The 22,705-nt window shown below is 35.7% G+C and overlaps 1 protein-coding gene across 1 annotated transcript in view; it reads right to left on the minus strand.

Moving 5' to 3' along the window:
- Window positions 1-22,705, minus strand: part of SLCO1B1 (solute carrier organic anion transporter family member 1B1) — a 114,616-nt gene that overhangs the window by 41,141 nt on the left and 50,770 nt on the right. Inside the window, exons 8-10 of the mRNA XM_003828901.6 lie at window positions 7,490-7,732; window positions 4,024-4,188; window positions 2,010-2,205 (exon numbers count right to left, since the gene is read on the minus strand). Of these exons, the coding sequence (XP_003828949.1) occupies window positions 2,010-2,205; window positions 4,024-4,188; window positions 7,490-7,732 (604 nt within the window). The remainder of the gene's footprint in view (window positions 1-2,009; window positions 2,206-4,023; window positions 4,189-7,489; window positions 7,733-22,705) is intronic.

Below are 22,705 nucleotides of genomic sequence, written 5' to 3' on the forward strand. Positions count from 1 at the left end.
AATAAGCTACCTAGAATTTTGCAGCCTGAATGGACTAAGACAATGACCCAGTCCAGATATTGCAATCAGTCACATCTGTGTTTATATTAATTCTGGCACTTCTTTCTAAAATCAGTTTTGCCATTTGTAAGTCATAGATAATAATGCCAACCTCACAGGGTTTTTATTTTTTTTTGGAAAAAAAATTGGTTCTCAGAAGTCCTTCACACTCTTATAAAAGATTGAGGGCTTGTTCCAAAGGGATTTTGTTAAATTAAGTTGTACCTCTTGACATGTACTATATTAGAAAGTAATACTAAGAAAATTTTAATACACAAAAGTACATAAGCACACATATTTTAGCAGTCAGATTAATGAATTAATAACATACCTTGGAGCATTAGAAAATATCACTATACTGTCAGGATAGCATGAGAATAAAAAGGCAAATAATGTCTTAGTATTATTATAAAAATAGTTTTGAAGTTGTGCACCCCTTGATAAAGTCTCAGGGATCCTTAGAGATATTCAGAACGCATTCCGAGACCTCTGCAATAATTCATACTTAAAAAAAAACTTATCCCAGTCGCAGGATTTTATGAATGTTGAATCCATTAATTATATTATTTATCATTAGATTATGAGTCCCATGAGGGAACTGATGTATCCTACAAATATCCTTAATATTTACCTTTAAGGAAAGGCTTAATAAAATTTTATTAAATGAAACAAATTCTGTTCAAATCTGCTGCCATCTTTTGTATACTTTGTACAGTGACTAACCTTGTTGTCAAGAAACTGGCCTGTCCTTACAACCAAGAAGGCTTTTGAACTAAGGGTGTGACATAGGATCAGTCTAGAGTCTAAAGACATTGTGTGACTTCAACATGTTACATTTTTTCTGACTCTTCAATAATAAAGGAAAGTATAATACAAGGGTTGGATTGCATCATCTCTAAGGTTCTTTTACCTCTAAAATTCAGTATTCTAGGACAATGTACTTTAATTTACTACAGTAGGTGACGGTGGATAGGAGATACCAATAACAGTTCAGAATTAGCAGTGTGCAGGGAAACAATTTCAGATAACCTTGGCAAGCCTCCAAGAATAGCACAATGTTTAGAGAAGAAAATGTGGGAATATTTGACAAGTTAAAACCAACACCTCCTGGGATCCAGACTTTGAAAGCTCAGCACCAGTAGTAAGCAGCACTAAAGAACATGGTTACTGAATTGTGATCTGAGCATCTCTGCTTGTTGCTTGAATGTGAACCTTCCTAAGCTTAAATTGTTGGCTATATTCAGGAAATTATCAGAAAACTGCATAGGATTCTTGCCCTTGATTTGAGGTGGAGACTGTTGCACTAAAAGTACTTTGCTATACATGGTAATCATGGAAAAGTAAAGATTCTTCAATGTCTAATATGCAATTATATATAGAATATTTCTTAATGCTACTTCCAATGTAGATAATATCAGAAAAAAAACAATATTAGCTTGCAAAAAAGAAAATTCAGTACAACATTAAAAGTGTTCTTTTGTTAAGATAGTTGTTAAAACATCGATATGAACTGTAGATAAAAGTTGTTTAGTCACTTTTGGCTAATGCCATTTATGTAACTCTTATGATCCATCCAAGATTACAGTGGTGGTTAAGACTAAGAGTTTTGGACTTAAAAAACCCAAATTTGAGTTAGAATCTTAATAATGCTAGCTGTGTAATCCATGTATTTCTCTAAGCCTTACTTTTCCCATTCATAAAATAATGATAAAAGTACCCACTACTAATTGTAAGTACCACATAAATAATAGTTATTATCATTACAACCTATGTTGCTTCTCTTTAGTGGAGGAATAAAAGAATGTGTTTGAGGTCTTAAGAAACAGATATTTTAAAAATTTTAAAATTGAAATTTCTCTTAACTTAAAGAAAGTTCAGTTAAAATTGTTTTCTGCCTTATATTACTTATACAGAGACTCTTAATTTGATGGTTAACATATTATGCAATTGATATAGTGATATATACAAACCCATCATAGGTCATGGTTAGTCCGGCAACTGATTTGTTTTCACAGAGTATGAAAAAATATAATAGGTAAAAGGACAATGACATTACAGCAGTAAAACATGAGAATTTGGCAATTCCAATGGTGTTCAGTTTGAATTTTGTAATGATATATCCTCCTAAAAACATTCCACTTGCAAAAATAGGTACGGTTATGACTCCTAGAAAAAAAAGAAAAAAAGTTGTAATCATATATGAATTTTCTGATATGTCTTTATAGATGAAACACAATGTATGTCAATCAAATTTATTCAATATTATTGCTTCTTTTTAAAATTTTACTTTAAGTTCTGGGATACATGTGCAGAATGTGCATGTTTGTTACATACATATACATGTGCCATGGTGGTTTGCTGCACCTATCAACCTGTCATCTAGGTTTTAACCCCTGAATGCATTAGGTATTTGTCCTAATGTTCTTCCTCCCCTTGCTCCCCACCCGCCAACAGTCCCCGGTGTGTGATGTTCCCCTCCCTGTGTCCATGTGTTCTCATTGTTCAACTCCCACTTATGAGTGAGAACATGCAGTGTTTGGTTTTCTGTTCCTGTGTTAGTTTGCGGAGAATGATGGTTTCCAGCTTCATCCATGTCCCTGCAAAGGACATAAACTCATTCTTTTTTATGGCTGCATAGTATTCCATGGTACATATGTGCCACATTTTCTTTATCCAGTCTATCATTGGTGGTCATTTGGGTTGGTTCTAAGTCTTTGCTATTGTAAATAGTGCTGCAATAAACATATGTGTGCATGTATCTTTATAGTAGAATGCCAATCTTATTACTTTTTAAAAAGAAGAATGACATAGCAGCATGGTGGTATGGGATCTGTGTAATTTGTTCCTGCCAATGAAGACAGTTTGGTTTCCTCAATAGCAAAAGGCAGTGTGGCTGAGGATATTTGTTGGAGCAGATAATTTCTATGAGGCAATCTTGTTTTTCTGGAAATAAACAACAACAAAACACCATCTTTCTGCCTATGGAACTTCATCTAAAGCCTTTTGCCTCTCTCAGATAGAGTTCTAACCCTCAGTAACTCACACTAAATCTGCCCAGAGCTTAACAACATAAAAATTAATATATCTGTGTCATTTATTAAAAAACATACAGAACCTGAATTGACAAATCGCTCTACATGCAGGATTAATAATGTTTAATCCCTCCTATAACTTTTCCATATCTTTGTCTAGTAAGAGTTAACAAAGATGAAGTCTTCTCTAGGAAAAAGCTCAGGCTAGGTTACTGGGAGTCAAAACATTATTTTTAGATTTTAAACTTTTATTTTAAGATCAACAAAGAGATTATCTGGAAGCTTGGTCTCCTGCTTCAGTACATTCATTTTCTTGTTTACTTATGACCTAGTTACATACCACATGATAAGTTGTTTAATTCATCATATATTTATATTGAATTTCTATAATGTGTCTACAATACTAGAATTGTGGGAAGAATAGTACAAGGAAAGTTTCCTTAATAAGCACATCTAAATGTGCCATTGAAAATAGATATTGTAGCAAAAAATACTCTGTAAAATATATTTGTTTTGAATTATGCATATTTTGATGTATTTAAATTGATACTCTTTTTGGAACTATTAGTGTCATATTTTTGTAAGTAACTGAGTCTTGATTTCAAAGTCCATAAATTATAGAATTATAATGATTATAATTACAAAAGGATTTGTCTCAGATCTGAGCACTAAATTATAAGATCCAATTATACAGATACTACCTCTAAATTGTCCATTTATTTGCAACATTTTCTTCAGGAACTCATCTAAAACAAGATGCAACTTCAAATGCAGAGCAATAGTGACATCACAAGTTTTATATGTTTAATAACATTTGAGAAAGAATACAAGAAAATTATACTTATCCTGTATTACTAAAATACAAAATCACTTTCACAATAAAATATCACTTGGAATACAGTATTTAGTAGTATTTCACTTATTAAGCACACAAGTAAAAAATATGTCTTACCCAATAAGATGTTAGCCTTAGATGAAGGCTGACCATACTGTTGCTCTACATATTTGAAGACATAAGTAAAAGCACCAATATAGCTGCTTACTTGTAACAACGTCAAAAGCACAAACATAACATACAGGGGATTAGTAAGGATGCTTTTAAAAGACTGGAAAAAACCTATAAAATTGTAAAAATAAAGAAAATATTTGAATGCAACTTAAATATACATTTATATCTAAAATTTGTGAACGTAAGTCATGTAAGATTTAAAATTCTATAAACACATAACGCAAAGAGTGAGAATAGCCTGCAATACCACAGGCTGTTCACAGCTTTTAAATACATTCTTTCAATATTTTCCATACAAATATTAATATTTATTAGTTTAGTTTATTTTACCCTCAAATAGGGTCATACGTAAGTACTGTTTTGTAACTTGCTTTCTTCACTTAATATTTGGTTATCCTGGGTACTTTACAATATTATTGCAAACATATTAATTCACTTATTCATTCATTTAACAAATGTTAGGTTTTCAACTGGGTACCAGACAATATGCTAATTGTTCAAAAAACAAAAGTGAAGGCCGGGCACAGTGGCTCACTCCTGTAATCCTAGCACTTTGGGAGGCCGAGGCAGATGGATCACCTGGGGTCAGGAATTCGAGACCAGCCTGGCCAACATGGTGAAACCCCAACTCTACTAAAAATACAAAAATTGGCCAGCACGATGGCACACATCTGTAATCTTAGCTACTTGGGAGGCTGAGGCAGGAGAATTGCTTGAACTAGGGAGGCGAAGGTTGCAGTGAGCTGAGATGGTGACACTGCACTCCAGCCTAGGCAATAGAGCAACAAGACTCCATCTCAAACAAACAAAAAAAACCAAAAACAAACAAACAAAAAGTGAATAAGACATATGATGTTTCTTATTTATTAGTACTTAATGATATAAGTATTATATTAAAAATGTAACTATTAAATGGAAATGTAAAGACAGCATAATTCAAAATTCACAGAAATAAGACCATTGAGGTTCAAAATTCTAAAGATTAATTTAGTATGAGGACTCAGACCTCTTGTTTCTCTAGTATACAGCTTTTCTACCATAACAGACTTTCTCAGTAAATTTGGCAATATTATTAACCCTCTGTCTTAAGATACAAGGAAAGCAGCCAGGGGATAATATTGTGTCCCAAGTAGTATTATAATAATAATAATACAACCACCTATCCCTACAAACAGCTGTGGTAACAAACTTCTAACTTCTGTTCATGGTAGAAATTATGTCATTTGGATCTGTGATCACCAGGTCAACTAGCTGTAATAGGAGTTAAAAGTAGAAGGAACTACTTAGAAAAACAGTAGGAAGTATCACAGTTCATCAAGACAGAGCCAGGATATGGTTACTGAGAGATGGATGATACGGCCTTTGAAATATTTTTCTCTATTTAAATCTCTAAAGATTTTCATTAGATATGGTCAGAACTAAGACATCCATTTAATGTCAGCTACGAAACAGTTGCATCTGCTTGAAATAAGGAGTAGAAGGAGTTAGAGAAAAGACACAGAAAAGAAAAAAAGAAGAGATAAGAAAATGTATAGTGGGAATAAACAACATTTAAAATTCTTGGGCAAAAGTGCCACATTTCTCTCCACAGGTCTCCCCAGTCATGAGAAACTGTCCCTGATTTGTAAGTATTATAAGTGAGTTGTGGCCTTTCTTCAACAGAAATGGAGTATATACATTCACACAAGCATTGCATTTTTGAGGATGAGAAATTCAATGTCATCCAGTGTAAACTTCTGTATAGTCATGATCTACTATATATCATTAATAAGTGGATCAATAAACAACTTAAGTGGCATTAAACTAAGTACCTCAGGAAGCAATTTGCTCCACTTTTGAAAAGTTCTCATTGTTTACGCACTGTTTTTGTACTGAACTGAAATCATCTTTTCATTCTAATCAGTTTTAGTTCTATTCAAGAGCATATGGAATAAATTCAATATTTTTTATGACTATATATTCTTATTTTATCCATTCCTAATAGATACACACTTAAGATCCTCTTTATTAGGGTCACACCTACAAAAACTGTTCATAATATAGATTATGTCTACAATTGTCCTATTTTTACAACTTCATTATCCTCTCTGTTCTTTTTGGATCACAGTCAACCCCGCTCCTTATAGGTTTAGACAATCTACTATTTTTTAAAGATTTGATTTGGTACAGTAGAAACATCATATACAAAATGAAAATTATTGGTATAGTACTTTTAGTGTGAACGTTAAATTTTAAAAACATAAATGTTTAACATCTGATTCTTAGGAAAACAAACTTCTACTTGTAGTATATCCCAATTTCCATGGTAATAAATCATGGTAATTCTCTTGCCATGAACAATTTCAACCTACCAATGTAGCTGAAACTTAACAATCCTCTGCTATGAGCCAATATAAAGGTACCAGAACACCACTGCTCTTGGGTTAGTGTGATAGAAAGGAGAAAATAGCAATAAAGTAACAAGTAAAAGACCTGATGAAAGGAAGAACTTAGGCTACACTGGAGAATTTGTCATCTTACTTTAAAGAAAACTTGAAAAAGATGCTGAGGGTTTAGGTGTTGCATTGCTTTGGCTATTTCACCATTTCTCCCTAATCTGAAAACTGCTGTCAACACCTCACTGATTCACACATCTTGCTCTGGCTACTGCCAAGTCATTCTCTTTGTTTATTGACTCCCAGTTGTTCTCCATTAGTCCCAGGGTTTATATTCAAAAGAGGAGGCACTGTCAAATGCTGATGCATCCTAATTTACATTACTTACTCTAATTATCTTAACTACCACCTTTGCTTCCACTTTATTTTGAATATTTAGATAAGATAGATAGATAGATAATTACCAAAAGAAATATTACTCTAATTACGTAGGGAGAAACTTCTCCCGACTTCCTTCTCCTTAATCCATCTCTACACCTGAGAATAGTTAAGTTTAATTTCACCATAATACTTAAGGCACTATATTGCTATTGTCTATATATTTCTCAGTATCACCCACTAGGTTCTTGAAAAATAGAGGTAATGTTTTATTACCAGGGCATAGTACAGTTCCTGGTACTACTTGTTGAATAAATGAAGGAATGAAATATTATAATTCTTTGAACTCTCCCAGTTTAGACCATATAATACTAAAATTAATATTTACTATTTGGCTCATAAAAAATGGATGTTTGTAAACTTTCGTTGGTTTCTCCCTGCTAAAAAGTACAAACCTAATTCTCTTCCACTTGTTATGTGCTCAAGACATATATGTTAACTTTAATAGGAGTTTTAGAAAAATAATTTATCTAAATTTAGTGCAAAAGAAAGCCAACTCCAGATGAGTTGGGTATGCTTTATTATTTTGGAATACTGATTCTTCCTTTTCATTGAGATTAACAACTCCAAATTGACAATGAATGTTAAATACTTACCAGTCACATTTTTGGTAATATTTTTTCCTTGATTGGTCAAATTAGCTGTTTGATCCTTTTCATCATTTGTTTCCAGCACATGCAAAGATAGTGAAGCTTTTCTTTCTTTTTGTGGTTTATTTGGAGTTTGGGGCAAGAAAAAGAATGGTATGGAAGAAATAATGGAGAATAGTCCAGACACAAGGAAATTAAGCCACCAAGCTCCAACCCATCGAGAATCAGTAGGAGTTATCCTGACAGTGCCTAGAATAAATAATTAAAGAAGCCAGTCAAAAATCATTTTGAAATACAATAGGTTCAGGGAAATAATGGTATGAAGAAAGTAAACTACATTTCCTCAATTCCAAGACACGATTTTTTTCTTTTAATTTTTTGTCATCTCTGAGACTAGGATCAGTCTAACATTTGATGACATAATGCAACAGATACTGTCTAGGAATCAGTCATGATATTGTTGTCATTGCCTGAGCTTGTGTGCACTTGATGGCTTTTCTGATTACATGACTGGACAGTTTCTATCACTGGACATTTAAGCTTGCAGACCGTTTAATAACTACCTGTGGAAGAACTATGACGTCTCATTGTTGTCTGAAAATGTCTATTGGCACAAGCTAATAAAATCAAGAAAGGATCAGCAATGAAATTTTAGCAGTTTGCAAGAAATCAACTGAGTCAATAAAGGGGCTTCCCACCGTGCCTGAAATAAGCATTTCCAACTCTCCTGACAGCACAGAGGATAAGAAAATACAGTGAAAATATGAGTTTAAAAGTAACCCTGAAGAGTTAGACTCTAAATGTTAAGGATAATTTAACCATTTTATTTCAGTCATATTTTTCTTTAAATCATGAATAAGAGTATTATGTAAATGCTATATCTCAAGTGTAAATGCACTCTTTTAACAGGTATAAAATAAACAATCTAAGTAATAAAAAAGCCAATATGAGTTATCAGCAAGATAGCCTAATAGGAAGGACTGGACCCTTTTTTCTTTCAACAATATTTTATTCAACAATTATACAGCGATCAATTCCATTAGTGGAAAATCCAGAAGCTAGTTGACAGGCCATTGTACCCCAGGAAAGTGCAATATTAGCTACATTGACACTTTTAAGAAAATTGGAGACACCTCTTTGCTGTTCCTCTCCTCATTATAATACCATGCATTCAAGAGGAACTAGAAATTTGCAAGTGCCTATGAACACTTGCAATAGCTCTATTCCCTGGCTCAACATAGACTGAATGTAAGAAAACTGCATCTCCAGCTTATCCCTGTGGAGAGACAGAGTGAGACTGCGCATCCAAAATTGTAACTTTTCAGGTACTACCCTTGCGACTGTCTTCTATATCACCTATCTTGAAGTGTTGACAGGACTCAGCATATACCAGACCTTTGGAGGCTACGGAAAACAAAGAAGGCAGCTTGAACTAGTATGTAAGCATTCCCATAGCTCCTGGCCCATAGCTTAGGGCAGAATGACCAAGTTAAAAAAAATTAGAAACAAAAACTTAACTCCAGCTTCTCTATGCGGAGGGAAATATTTCGACCACAAACCTAACATTTCATCTTTTCTGTGTCCAACTCCAGCAGCTGGTCATTGTCTTGCCTATCTTGGGGCTAGGCATATGCTTGCTTCCAATGGGCTACAAAGAGCACAAAAATGGGGGCTTAAATTAGCACATGAGCACTTGCTACAGCTCCTCCCTGCTCCCAGATCTATGCAGAGTGAGGAGGTAAAAAAGAAAAGAAAAACAAACAAACAAACAAAAAACAAAGAAAACACCTCAGTTTTCAAATTCTCCTTGGGAAGGAAAAAATTGGATAGCATGTGAAATATTCAAAATTTTCTGGGAGTTGACCAAGTGACGGGCTTCTCTGTCCATTGTCTAAAAGTGCTCATGAGACCCTACATACTCTAGATTCTGAAAGTTCCTAACAAAAAGATAGCAGTTTAAAAAAGAATCAAAATTTGAGAGGCCCACAGACGCTCTGCTGGGGTTGAATGAAGAAAGTTTTCTCCTATACAATACCAGTCCATGAAGACTTGGAGGCTGATATGGTTTGGGTATTTGTCTTGTTCAAATCTCATGCTGAAATGTAATATCCAATGTTGGAGGTAGGGCCTGGTGGGAGGTGTTTGGGTCATGGGGGTTGATCCTTCATTGCTTGGTGCTGTCCTTGCAATAGTGTATGAGTTCTCAGGAGAAGATCTGATTGCTTAAAAAGTGTGTGGCACCTTGCCTCCCCCTTGCTCTTTCTCTCAACATGTGATGTGCCTGCTCCTGCTTTAACTTCTGCCAGGAGTAAAAGCTCCTTGAGGTCTCCTCAGAATCTGAGATAATGCCAGTGCCATGCCTGTACAGCTTGCAGAATCAGGAGCCAATTAAACCTCTTTACTTGATAAATTAGCCAGTCTCATGCATTCCTGTGTAAGAATGCCAGAATGGCCTAACACAGAAAATTGTTACCAAGAAGTGGGACATTGCTATAAGGATACCTGAAAATGTGGACTTGACTTTGGAACTAGGTAATGAGCAGAGCTTACAAGAGCTTGGAGGACTCAGAAGAAGATAAGAAAATGAAGGAAAGTTTGAAACTTCTTGGAAACTGATAAATGATTATGACCAAAATGCAGATCGTGACATGGACAATGAAGTTCATGCTGAAAAGCTCTCAAATGGAAATGACAGTTATTGGGAGCTAGAGCAAAAGTCACTTTTGTTATGCCTTAGCAAAACAAAACAACCCCCCCAAAAAAACAAAATTAATAATAATAATAATAAATAATTAAAATAATAAAAACAGAAGCCAGGAAGTGTGGCTCTAAAATCACTAGTCTCACCTCTGTTATGAGGCTATAGAAAATAAAATAGGCCAGGCGCGGTGGCTCACGCCTGTAATCCCAGCACTTTGGGAGGCTGAGACGGGTGGATCATCTGAGGTCGGGAGTTTGAGACCAGCCTGACCAACATGGAGAAACCCCGTCTCCACTAATAAAGTACAAAATAAGCCAGGCATGGTGTCGGGCAAAGTACTTGGCTGCATTGTGTTCATACCCTAGGGGATCTGTGGAAGTCTGAAATAAAGGGTGATGACTTGGTCGGGCACAGTGGCTCACGCCTGTAATCCCAGCACTTTGGGAGGCCAAGTTGGGTGGATCACAAGGTCAGGAGATCGAGACCAACCTGGCCAACCACGTGAAACCCCATCTCTACTAAAAATACAAAAAAATTAGCCAGGCATCGTGGTGGGCACCTGTAGTCCCAGCTACTTGGGAGGCAGGGACAGGAGAATGGTGTGAACCTGGGAGGTGGAGCTTGTAGTGAGCCGAGATCACACCACTGCACTCCAGCCTGGGCCACAGAGTGAGACTCTGTCTCCAAAATAAAAAAAAAGAGCAATGACTTAGAACATCTGATGGAAGAAATTTCTAAGCAGTAAAGCATTAAGGATATAGGTTGGCTGCTTCTAACATGCAGTGCTCAGATATGAGAGCAAAGAAATGACCTAAAGTTGAAAGTTATATTTAAAGGGGAAGCAGAGCATAAAAGTTTGGAAAATTTGCAACCTAACTATTTGTCAAAGAAAGAAAAAGAGTTTAAGTAAAAAACTGTCTCAAGTTGCAAAAAGGACATTATAAAATGATTTTTTAAGTTAATTCACCAAGAATATACAACCCAATATATTCACCCAATCTCAAAGACCCAAAAGCTATAAAGCAAACATGGACAGAACTGAAAAGAGAAATATAGAGAAATACAATAAAATCATCTCTTGGTATCTGTGAACAATGGTTCTAGGACTCCCTATGGATACCAAAATCCAAGGATGCTCCAGTCTCTTATATAAAATAGTGTATTACAGTTAGCCCTCCAAAGTAGGCTGACTTCATAATATCTCACTTTCAATTATAAATAGAATGACTAGTGAGAAAATCAATGAGGAAACAGAGGACTTCAACAACATTATAGACCAATTGAACGTAACAGACACATAGAGAATACTTCACTCAATAAAAACAGAATGTATATTCTTTTCAAATAGAAATGGAATATTTTCTAAGATAGACCACATGTTACATCATGCAACAGGTCTTGATAAATTTAAAATTAAAATCATACCAATTATCTTTTCTAACTACAATGGAATAAAACTGGAAATTAGTATCAAAAAGAAAAGTAGAAAATTTTAAAAATATGGATACTAACAAACTTTTCAATAATTAAATTGTCAAAGAAATCAAAAGGGAAATTAGAAAATATTTAGATACGAAGAGAATCAAAAACAAAACATTCTAAAATGTGAAATGCAGCAAGAACAGTAGTAAGAGGAAGTGTTCAGTAAAAAATATCTACATTTGTAGGGTAAATTTCATTTCCATATCCAAAAAACATAGGTTATTTCTCTAATTTATGGTCACTAGTAGCATCTGGCATTGTTTGCTCTCAGTACACACTGACAAATATCACATAATTATGCTAGTAAAAAGTAAGGAATTATCTTAAACTAACAACCTATTTTACACCTCACAAAATTATAAAAAGAAAAACAAACTAAGGCCAAAGTTAGCAGGAGAAAAAAAGATTAGAGAAGAAATAAATACAATAAAGAATATGGAAAAAAAAACATTAGAAAAAATATCAACACAACTAAGTGTTGATCTTTTTGAAAGAGAGGCAAAATTGACAAACTTTAAACTAGACTAAGCAAAAGAGAAAAGACTCAAACAAACAAAATAAGAGCTGAATGTAGAGACATTTAATTGATGCTAGAAAAATAAAACAATCATAAGAGATTACTATGAGAAATTATACATCAAAAATTAGATAAGAAAGAAAAAATAAATTCCTGGAGACATAAAACACAGAAAATATAGAAAATATAAAGAGATTTACAACCAGTAAAAATATTGAATTAATAATCAAATACTTCTCAACAAAAAACTTAGGACCAGATGGCTTTACTGGTGCGTGTTACTAAATAGCTAAAGAAAATATTAATGGCAATCCATTCCAATCTCTTGCCAAAAATTGAAGAGAAGAGAACATCTTCAAACTAATTTTATAAGGCCAGCATTATTCTGATACCAAAGCCAGACAAAGACACCAAAAGGAAGAAAACTACAAACCAATATATCTGATGAAGACAGAGGAGAAAATCCTCAAACAATACTAGTAAACCAAATTTAATAGCATATAAAAAGGATACTACACTATATTCAAGGGGGATTTATACCTGAAATGCTAAGTTTAACAAATATCACCAAGCATAATGTAACACATTAACAAAAAAAGGACAAAATCTACATGATCAAATATGCAGATGTTAAACAGCATTTGATAAAATCCAACAATGTTTTGTGATAAAAACTTTCAACAAGCTAGGAATAGATAAAAATTGCCTCAACAAAATGAAGTGCATATTTAAAAAGCTCACAGCTAGCATTAAATTCAAGAGTGAAAAACTGAAAGCTTGCAGGAACAAAGGAAGAATGGCCATTCTCATCACTTCTATTCAACACAGTCCTGCCATTTTATGCCAGAGCAATTAACCAAGAAAAAGAAATAAAAGACATTCAAACTTGAAAGAAAGAAGTAAAATTGCCTCTACTTGCAGATGGCATGATTTTGTATATAGAAAACCCTAAAGATGACACATGCACACACACACACACCTGTTAGAATTGAATAAACACATTCTGTAAAGTTGCAGGATACAAAATAATTATAAGATATTACTTATATTTCTATGAATTAACCAAGTACTATTTGAAAAGACATTAGGAAAGCAATTCCATTTACACTAAAATCATAAAGAATAAAACACAAAAATAAATTTAAGAAGGTGAAAGACTTGTGCATGAAATACTTCAAGACACTGAGGAAATAAAGAAGCCATAAATAATTAGAAAGACATTCTGTGTTAATTAATTGAAGGACTTATTAATAGTAAATGTCCATACTACCCAAATATATGTAAAGATTCAATACAATACCTATCAAAAGCCCAATAGTATTTTTACAAAAATATAACAAACAATCCTAAAATACATATGGAACCAAGAAGGACATCAAATAGCCAAAAAAGCATTGAGAAAGAATAAAGCTGCCTCATATTTCCTAATTACAAAATGTATTTTAAAGCTATAGTAATTAATATAATATGGTACCAGCATAAAGACAGAAATATAGACCAATGGAACAGAACAGAGACAATAAATGGGGTAAAAAAGAAATATGCAGAATAAAATAAAATATTATAAATCATTTATATATGAAAAGGGGTTAATTTCTAAAGCACACGAGGAAATCCTACAACTCAATAGCAAAAAAATAATAACGATTAAAAATTTTGCAGGAACTTGGATGGAACTGGAGGACATTATTCTAAGTGAAGTAACTCAGGAATGGAAAACCAAATACTGTATGTTCTCACTTATCATTGGGATCTAAGCCATGAAGATACAAAGACATACAGATTGATGTGGTGGATTTAGGAGGCTCAGAAGGGGAAAGATGGAAGGGGACTGAGGGATAAAAAAACTACATATTGGGTACAATGTACATTACTCAGGTATGTAAAATATCAAAATTTATCATTATAGAATTCACCCATGTAACGAAAAACAACATCTACCCCAAAAGCTATTGAAATAAAAATTAATTAGTTATTAGTGAGTAGAACGGTGGCTACCAGAAGCCAGGTGGTTGGGATAACAGTGGAGTTGAGGATGCCTGGTCCACCCTGGTAGACCCTGGCCTGTCTAAAAGGAGTACTCAGACACAGGTATGCGGTGAAAGAGTGGCTAGGGGACTGCCAAAGAGTGAGTAGCAGTCCCAACAAGCTGGAGCTGCTCACTTTTATTTAGTACAGACATAATGCCGAAAGCCTGGAGCCAACACAATCTGTGTGTAATTAACATTATTGTTCCCCCTTACTGGGAACAGTCACGTGTACGGATGGTCAAAGGTCAGTTTCTGGACAACATGGGTAGACAAGCCTATTTAGATAAATTCCCCTATACTTCCTTATACCTATTTCTTGCGCTCTGCCTCAGGGTAAGAGAACAGCTATCTTCAGCTTAGTCTCCCCTGAAGTTTTGCAGAGCCTTCTGACCTTTCTAAAGGCCTGCTTCCTTCCCTATAGCTTCTTCCACCACTCTGACTGATCTCCCACATGAGGAGATACTGGTCAAAGCATACATAATTACAATTAGGAGGAAAAACATTGCAGAGATTTATTATGCAGCAGGGTGACTATTCTTAACCACAATATGTTGTATTTTTGAAATATGCTGAGAGAGTAGATGTTAAGTGTTTCCACTACAAAAGTAACTATGTAAGATAATGCATTTGTTAATTAGCTAAATTTAACTATTCCACTTATATATGTATTTCAAAACATTAGAGTGTACATGATAAAAATACAATTTTATATATGTCAGTCGGTGGCTGATAACCTGTAATCCCAGCACTTTGGGAGGCCAAGACAAATTGGATCACCTGAGGTCAGGAGTTTGAGACCAGCCAGGCCAACATGGTGAAATCCCATCTCTACTAAAAATACAAAAATTAGCCAGGTGTGGTGGAGGCACCTGTAATCCCAGATACTCTGGAGGCTGAGGCTGGATAATCACTGGAACCTGGGAGGCAGAGATTGCAGTGAGCTGAGATCACACAACTGCACTCCAGCCTGGGTGACAGAGTGAGACTGACTCAAAAAAAAAAATTAATTTGAAAAAACAATTAGGCTACATACCTGAATAGAAATTTCTCCAAAGAAGACACACAAATGAACAACAGGTCAATAAAAAGATTTTCAACATCGCATATCAGGGAAATGCAAATCAAAAGCACAACTCCACTCTTCTCCTACACCTTACACCTGTAGAATGGCTATCATTTAAGAAAGAAAGTGTTTGCAAGAATGTGGAGATATGTGAACACGGTACACTGCTGGTAGAATACAAAAAGGTACAGCCAGTATAAAAGGTATTATAAAGATTCCTCAAAAATTAAATACAGAACTCTCATATGACCCAGCAATCCCACTTCTGGGTATATATATAAAAGAATTGAAATCATTATCTTGAAGAGACCATTTGCATTTGCACGTTAATTGCAGCACTATTCATAATAGCTAGCTGTAAAAACAACCTCATGTCTGCTGAGGGATAAATGGATAAAGAAAATATTGTATAGACATACAATGGAATATTATTCAGTCTTTAAAAAGAAGGATATTCTGCAATATGTGATAACTTGGATGAACTTTGAGGACATTAGGCAAAATGAACCAGTTACAGAAGAACATATACTACATGATTACATTCATGTGAGGAACATAAAACAGTAACACTCACAGAAGCAAAGAGTAGAATGGTTATTGCCAGTGATTAAGGGGAAGGGGAAGCAGGGAGTTGTTAGTCAATGGGTATAAAGTTTCAGTTATGCAGTTCTGCAGTCTCTACAGGAAGGAGAGAGGGGGGAGGTATTACACACTTTCGAGCAAATAAATCTTATGAGAATTCACTCAGTATCATGAGATCAACATCAAGGGGGATGGTGTTAAACTATTCATGAGAAACTACCTTTATCACCCAATCACCTCCCACCAGGCCCCACCTCCGTCACTGGGGATTACAATTCTACATGACTTTGGCGGGAACACAGATCCAAGTCATACCAGCTACTGTTGATCAGAATCCTTACCAATAACATAAACAGTTGAGTAACACATGTTTTGTATGTTATATGTATTATATATAGTATTCTTAATATAAAGTAAGCTAGAGAAAAAATGTTATAAAGAAAATCACAGGGAAGATAAAACATATTTACTATTAAGTTGAAGTGGAACATCATAAGATCTTTCTCATCTCTTCACATTGAGTAGGCTGAGGAGGAGAAGGAATGGGAGGCACTGGTCTTGCTTTCACTAGGGTAGAAGAGGTGGAAGAGGTGGAGGAGGTAGAGGGAAGGCAAAAGAGGCAAGTACACTCAGTAACTATTTCATAAATACACCATAATTTCTATTTGACTTTGTGGTTTTGTCATTTCTCTAAAAATTTTTCTAAATGGAACTAATCCTTCTTCCAACACATGCTTTAGTTTCAGTGCCCACATTAGACAAGAGTTCCTGTTATAAAAGAAGCCAAAAACAGTCTTGAATTATCAGAATCCTTCTGCTAGATTGCCTAATAACAATTTGTTTCTGGCACTGCTGCTTCTATGTCTCCTTCCCCATCATCTGACGCTAGTTTGCAGGCACTCATCTCCATCAGGTCATCTTCTGTTAACTTCCCTGATGAGGTATGAATTAGCTCTTGAATTTCTCCAATACCGATATCTTGAAATTCTTTACTCCTCACTTTTTCTTCCATATCCATAATCTCTTTCATAATTTTCTTGATTGGCCATGTTGTTAATCCTATGAATTTATGCACAACATCTGAACAAAATTTTCTCTGGTAGAAATGTATTGTTTTGCACTTAATGACTTTCACTTTTTTTTTTTCCCTATAACAATAGCATCTTAAATGGTGTAATTCTTCTAGTCTTTTATGGTGTTCTGCCTATCAGGATTTTCTTTGATAGCACTGATAATCCTTTCGTTAGAGTATCATCTGTAATGATCCTTTAAAGTTTCTTATGACTCCATGATCTAGAGGCTGAATTAGAGATGTTGTGGTGGAAGAAATAGATCACTACAATGCCTTTGGTGTTGAACTTATGGGCTTCTAGGTGACCAGGGGCATCGACTGATATGAAAAGAACTGTAAAGGCAGTCCCTTACTGTCAAGCTACTTCCTGTCTTCAGGAACAAGGCATTGATGGAAACAATTCTGAAAAAGAGTACTAATTGTTCAGACCTTCCTTTTGTATGACTGGAAGACGAGCAGTCTATTTTTATCTTTTGCCTTCAAGGTTTGGGACTTATCAACTTTGTAGATACTAGCAGTTTTGATAATAAGCCTGACCTTATTTGCACAGAATAGTAGACTTACCTCATCCCTTCCTGCCTTAAATCCTGGTGCTCACTTCTCTTCTTTATTAATAAATGTCCTTCGTGGCTTTCTTTTCCCCAGGATAGGACACTTTCATCTGCATTAAAAACCTGCTCATGCAGATATGCTTTCTCAATGATTTTCTTAGTGGAATCTGAAAACTTGTTCACTTTCTCTCATTTGGCAGAAGCTGCTGCTTCTGTTATTTTGAAAATTTTTAAACCCAAATCATTTTCTAAAATTATCAAACCATCCTTTGCTTGCATTAGTTTCTCCAGCTTTAGATCCCTCACCTTCCTTTGCTTTAAATGGTCATCTAATAACTTCACTTTTTCTCAAATCACATTAAAGTCTGTGGTTATGCCTTTCTTATAAAAGTTTGCAGCCATATAACAATTTCATTTTCAATATGAGATAAGATGGTATATTACTAAAAGTGCAAGATTTTGTGCCTGCTGGCATAGACTCAGCAATGCCATCATGAATTTCCTTTTTTTCTCCCTTTTTTTGTTTTTTACAATGATCTTTATGCTGGATTCATTTGTATTGAAACAATGGGCAGCTGAAGACCTCAATCTGCATTATATATCAAGCAATACAACTTTTTCTTGTAATGTCGTGACTTTTCTCAGTTTCTTAGAAGCAGTTTCAGCATCACTAGTGGCAATTCATATGGCTCCAACGGTGTTATTCAAAGTTGACAGTATTGCACTAAACAGTATAAAAACGCACAAGAATCACAAACAATCAGATTTTGCTGCAATCCGCAATTTACTGGAGAGAGGAACTGTTCATGTGGAGATAATTAGTGTCACATGGTGTTTTAAGCAGGTGCTTTCAACACAACCTTATTACTACAATTACAGGAGGTACTATGAAATTATTACAGCAGTAACGTATATATTACAGTCAATTTTATAAAGTTATGCTTTAATAGTACATCTTCACATTTGTTTTCACTTCTCTTGACTGTAGATGACATAATATGAGGTATATATGTGTTTCTGTGCTTAAATTTGAAGTTTAACTTTAAAAAAGCGAACTTTTATGTTAGAATAAAATTAGAATTAGTAGAATTTGGCTGAGAATCCATCTGGTCCTGGGCTTTTTTTTTGGTCAGTAGGTTTTTTATGACTAATTCAATTTGATAACTTGTTATCGATCTGTTCAGGTTTTCACTTTTTTTCTGGTTTAATCTTTGGAGATTGTTTCCAAGAATGACTCTATTTCCTCTAGATTTTCTAATTTGTGTGCAGAGGGGCATTTGTAATGCATTTCTATGGGAGTTGTAATGTGATCTTTGTCATTTCCGATTGTGCTTAATTGGGTCTCCTTTTTTTCTTTGTTAATCTAGTTAACAGTCTATTAATCTTTTTATATTCTTTCGAATAACAAACTCTTGGTTTTATTTATCTTTTGTATACATTTTGCATCACAATTTCATTCTGATTTTCGTTATTTATTTTCAGTTTGCTTTGGGGTTGTCCTTTTTTTTCTAGTTAGTGTAAGTGCAATGTTAAATTGTTAATTTGAAATCTCTCTGCCTTCTTGATGAAGGCCTTTAGCATTGTAAACTTCCTCTTAACACTGCTTTAGATAGATCCCAAAGATTTTAGTGAGGTGTGTCTCTATTTTATTTAATGTCAAAAACGGTTTTACTTTCATTCTTAAACCAAGAATTATTCAGGAAAAGTTGTTGAATTACCATGCTTTTGGGTGGTTTTAAGAAATCTTTTTGGTATTGATTTCTATTTTTATTGCACTTTTGTTCAAGAATGTACTCAAAATCTTTTAATTTTTTGAATGTATTGAGACTTTATGACTGAGCATGTGATTGATTTTAGAATACAATCCATATGCAGATGAGAAGAAAGCATATTCTGTTAGTGCTGGGTGGAGTATTCTGTAGGATGTTTTTGGATCCAGTTGGTTGAGAGTTGAGTTTAAGTCCAAAATTTACATTTTAATTTTCTGCTTCGATACCTGTCTAACACTGTCAGTAAGTTGTTGAAGTCTTCCACTATTATGGTGTGGCTGTCTGTTTTTAGTTTCCTTAGGTCTCTAAGAATCTTTTTTGTAAATCTGGGTCCTCCACTTTTGACTGCATATATATTTAGAATAGTTAAGTCTTCTCGTTAAATTGAACACTTTATCCTTATGTAATACCCTTCTTTGTCCCTCTTGATGGTTTTTGGTTTAATGTCTGTTTTATCTGATATAAGAATAGTGATTACTGCCCTGTTTTGTTTTCTGTTTGCATGGATAGATCTCTTTCCGTTCCTTTACTTTGATCCTGTGGGTATTGTACATGTAAGATGTGTCTTTTAAAGACAACAGAAGGCTAAGTTTTGTCTACTTATGAAGCTTGTCACTCAGTGTCTTTTACTTGGGGCATTTAGCCTGTTTACATTCAGGGTTATTATTGATACGTGAGATTTTGATCATGGCATCATGTTGTTAGCTGGTTGTTTCATAGACTTGGTTGTATAGTTGCTTTATGTGTCTGGGCTACCTATTTAAGTGAGTATTTGTTGTGGCAAGTATTAATCTTTTGTTTCCATGTTTAGCACTCTTCTAGAGACCTGTTATAAGGCTGGTTTAGTGATAAGAAATTTCCTCAATGTTTGCTTGTATGAGAAGGAGTTTAGTTCTCTTTCACTTACAAAATTAATTTGGTGGGATATGAAATTGTTGGTTGAAATTTCTTTTCTTTAAAGGTGCTGAAAATAGGTCCCCAATCTCTTCTGGCTTGTATGGTTTTTGCTCAAAGGCGTTCTGCAAGATTGATGGGGTTCCCCTTGACAGTGACTTGATCCATCTCTCTAGCTGCCCCCCCAAAAAATCTTAAAATATTTATTTCTTTCATGTGGACTTTGGGGAATCTAATGAGTAGATGCCTTGGGGATTGTCATCTTTATAGCATCTCAAAGGGGTTCTCTGTAATTTATGAATTTGCATATCAATCTCTCTAGCAAGTTTGAGGATATTTTCATGGACTATATCTGCAAATACGTTTTACAAGTTGTTTACTCTCTCTTTTTCTCTCTCAGGAATTCCAATGAATCATAGGCTTGGTTTCTTTACAGAAGGAAACCAAATTCCTAGAAGTTTTCTTCATTTTTATGTTTTTTTTTTTCCTTTCTTTCTTTTTGTCTGATGGAGTTGATTATAAAAACTGTTTTTTAAGCTCTGAGATTCTTTTATCTCTTTGGTATGTTCTGTTGCTAAAGGTCTGGATGTATTATCAAATCCATGTAGTATTTTTTTTAATTCCAGAAGTAGTGTTTTTTTAATGGCTATTATGTCTTTCAGCTTTTGGATCATTCTACTGGAATTATTGAATTCCTTAAATTGTGTTTCAGCACTTTCCTGAATCTCAATGAGCTTTCTTGCCATCCAGATTCCGAATTGCCTGTCTGTCATTTTAGTCATTCCAATGTGGTTAAGAACCATTGCTGGAGAGCTCAAATGCACCCATTTGAAGGTTAAGGTACATTCTTACTTTTTGAACTGCCAGATTTCTTGTTGATTCTTTTTCATCTTGAAGGACTGGTGTTCCTTTAACTGTGGTATAAGTTGAGTATGGTCAGTTGCTTTAATTTCTGGGATAAGACTCTGCACAATATTTTTATTTATAGCTATATTCTTGCTCTCAGTTTCATATGCAATGTATACTGACAAACTATTTTTGAAGTCAGGCACAGTGGCTCAAGCCTGTAATTCCAGCACTTTGCCAAGCTAAGGTGGGAGGATCACTTGAGGCCAGAAGTTTGAGATCAGCCTGGGCAACATGGAAAACCCTGTCTTTACAGAAAATAACACATATTAGCCAAGTGTAGTGGTGTGTGCCTGTAGTCCCAGCTACTCAGAAGGCTGAGGTGGGAGAATGGCTTGAGCCTAGGAGCTTGAGGCTGCAGTGAGCTACGATTGCTTCTCTGCACTCTAGCCTGGGTAACAGAGTGAGATACAGTCTCAAATATATAGATAGATGTTTTAAATTGAGCTGTGATCCAGTAAATGGTGCTTAAGAGTAATGGCTGGCAGATAAGCTGTCACTCAGGGACATAACTCTTTTGTTTTTCAGTGTGTTTACAACAGTGCTTGTGGCAGCGGGCAAGAGAGATGACCCCCTTAACAGGCCCGTGCCTGGGCCTTAGGGGACACCCCCTCAACCTCCCGCTCTGGTCACTGGTGCCACACTTGCATTTCTTTTGTTAGGAAACTGTTCTGAGCCATGGAGCTCCCTTAGGCAGAGGCAGCAGCTGGCAGACAGGACACAGCCTTCCTGGACTGGGCCTATGAAATGAGGCATGTCTCATTCTGCACTGGCCCATGAACCCGTGCATCTCACCCCTCTCAGTGTTCTGAGATTGAGAATTCTTCCTCTGCTTGAGTGCTGGGCACCAATCTCAGCTCACACTCCTAAGCTATGCACTGCAGCCCTGGGGTTTTGGGACTAGCCTGTGTCTCCACTGTCTGGCCCCTCTGGTTCAGGCAGTAGCTACACTGGGGGATCTGAAGTGCTCCAAGGATACTGAGGAAGTACTCAGGTGGGGGTCCTTGAAAAAACCCTCAGGCTGAGCAGTGGAGGCTGTGCTGTGCACATATTCTTGCAGGTGTGGCCAGGCAGGAGTACTGGGAGGGACTGGCGGGCAGAAGGGCCTACAGTACAGATGTGTCCCAGCTCACAGGAAAGTTGGCCCCGCTGTCTCTTCGCTCAGCAGTCAGGTGAGTTGAGAGCTACTTGGTGGAAGAAAGAGAGCCTTGGATGTTGGGCGCCTATGGCTGCGTTCTGCTGCAGCTACCCAACATGTAAAACCCCCTGGGTTCAAGGCTGGCTGTAGTTCTATTTCTGCCTACTCTCTGGGCAGATGCCCCTGCCTGTTCCAATGTCTCTGGGGGTCGTGGGTTCTCTTGTAGGTAGGATCCCAGATGTCGACAGTGAGAGTAGGCTGTCCCACTGCCACTTTACTCACCCCTTAGCTAGGAGCCACTCAGGGCTGGAAACTATCTCTGGTGTTCAACAACCCTGCACTGGGTTTCCAGCTTTCTCTCTCTTCAGCCTCGGTGTCTGTGTCACCTCTCTGTTGACTTTTAGTGTTTTCTCTCAAAAGATATGCTCGAAGTATGTTAGTTTATTCAATATTTTGGGCTTCCTCAGTGGAAGTGGTGCTTCCTGAGTGTGTCTAGTTGGCCATCTTGTACCCTCTA

The sequence above is a fragment of the Pan paniscus genome, chromosome 10 (genome assembly GCF_029289425.2).
Source record: "Pan paniscus chromosome 10, NHGRI_mPanPan1-v2.0_pri, whole genome shotgun sequence".
Taxonomy (NCBI): domain Eukaryota; kingdom Metazoa; phylum Chordata; class Mammalia; order Primates; family Hominidae; genus Pan; species Pan paniscus.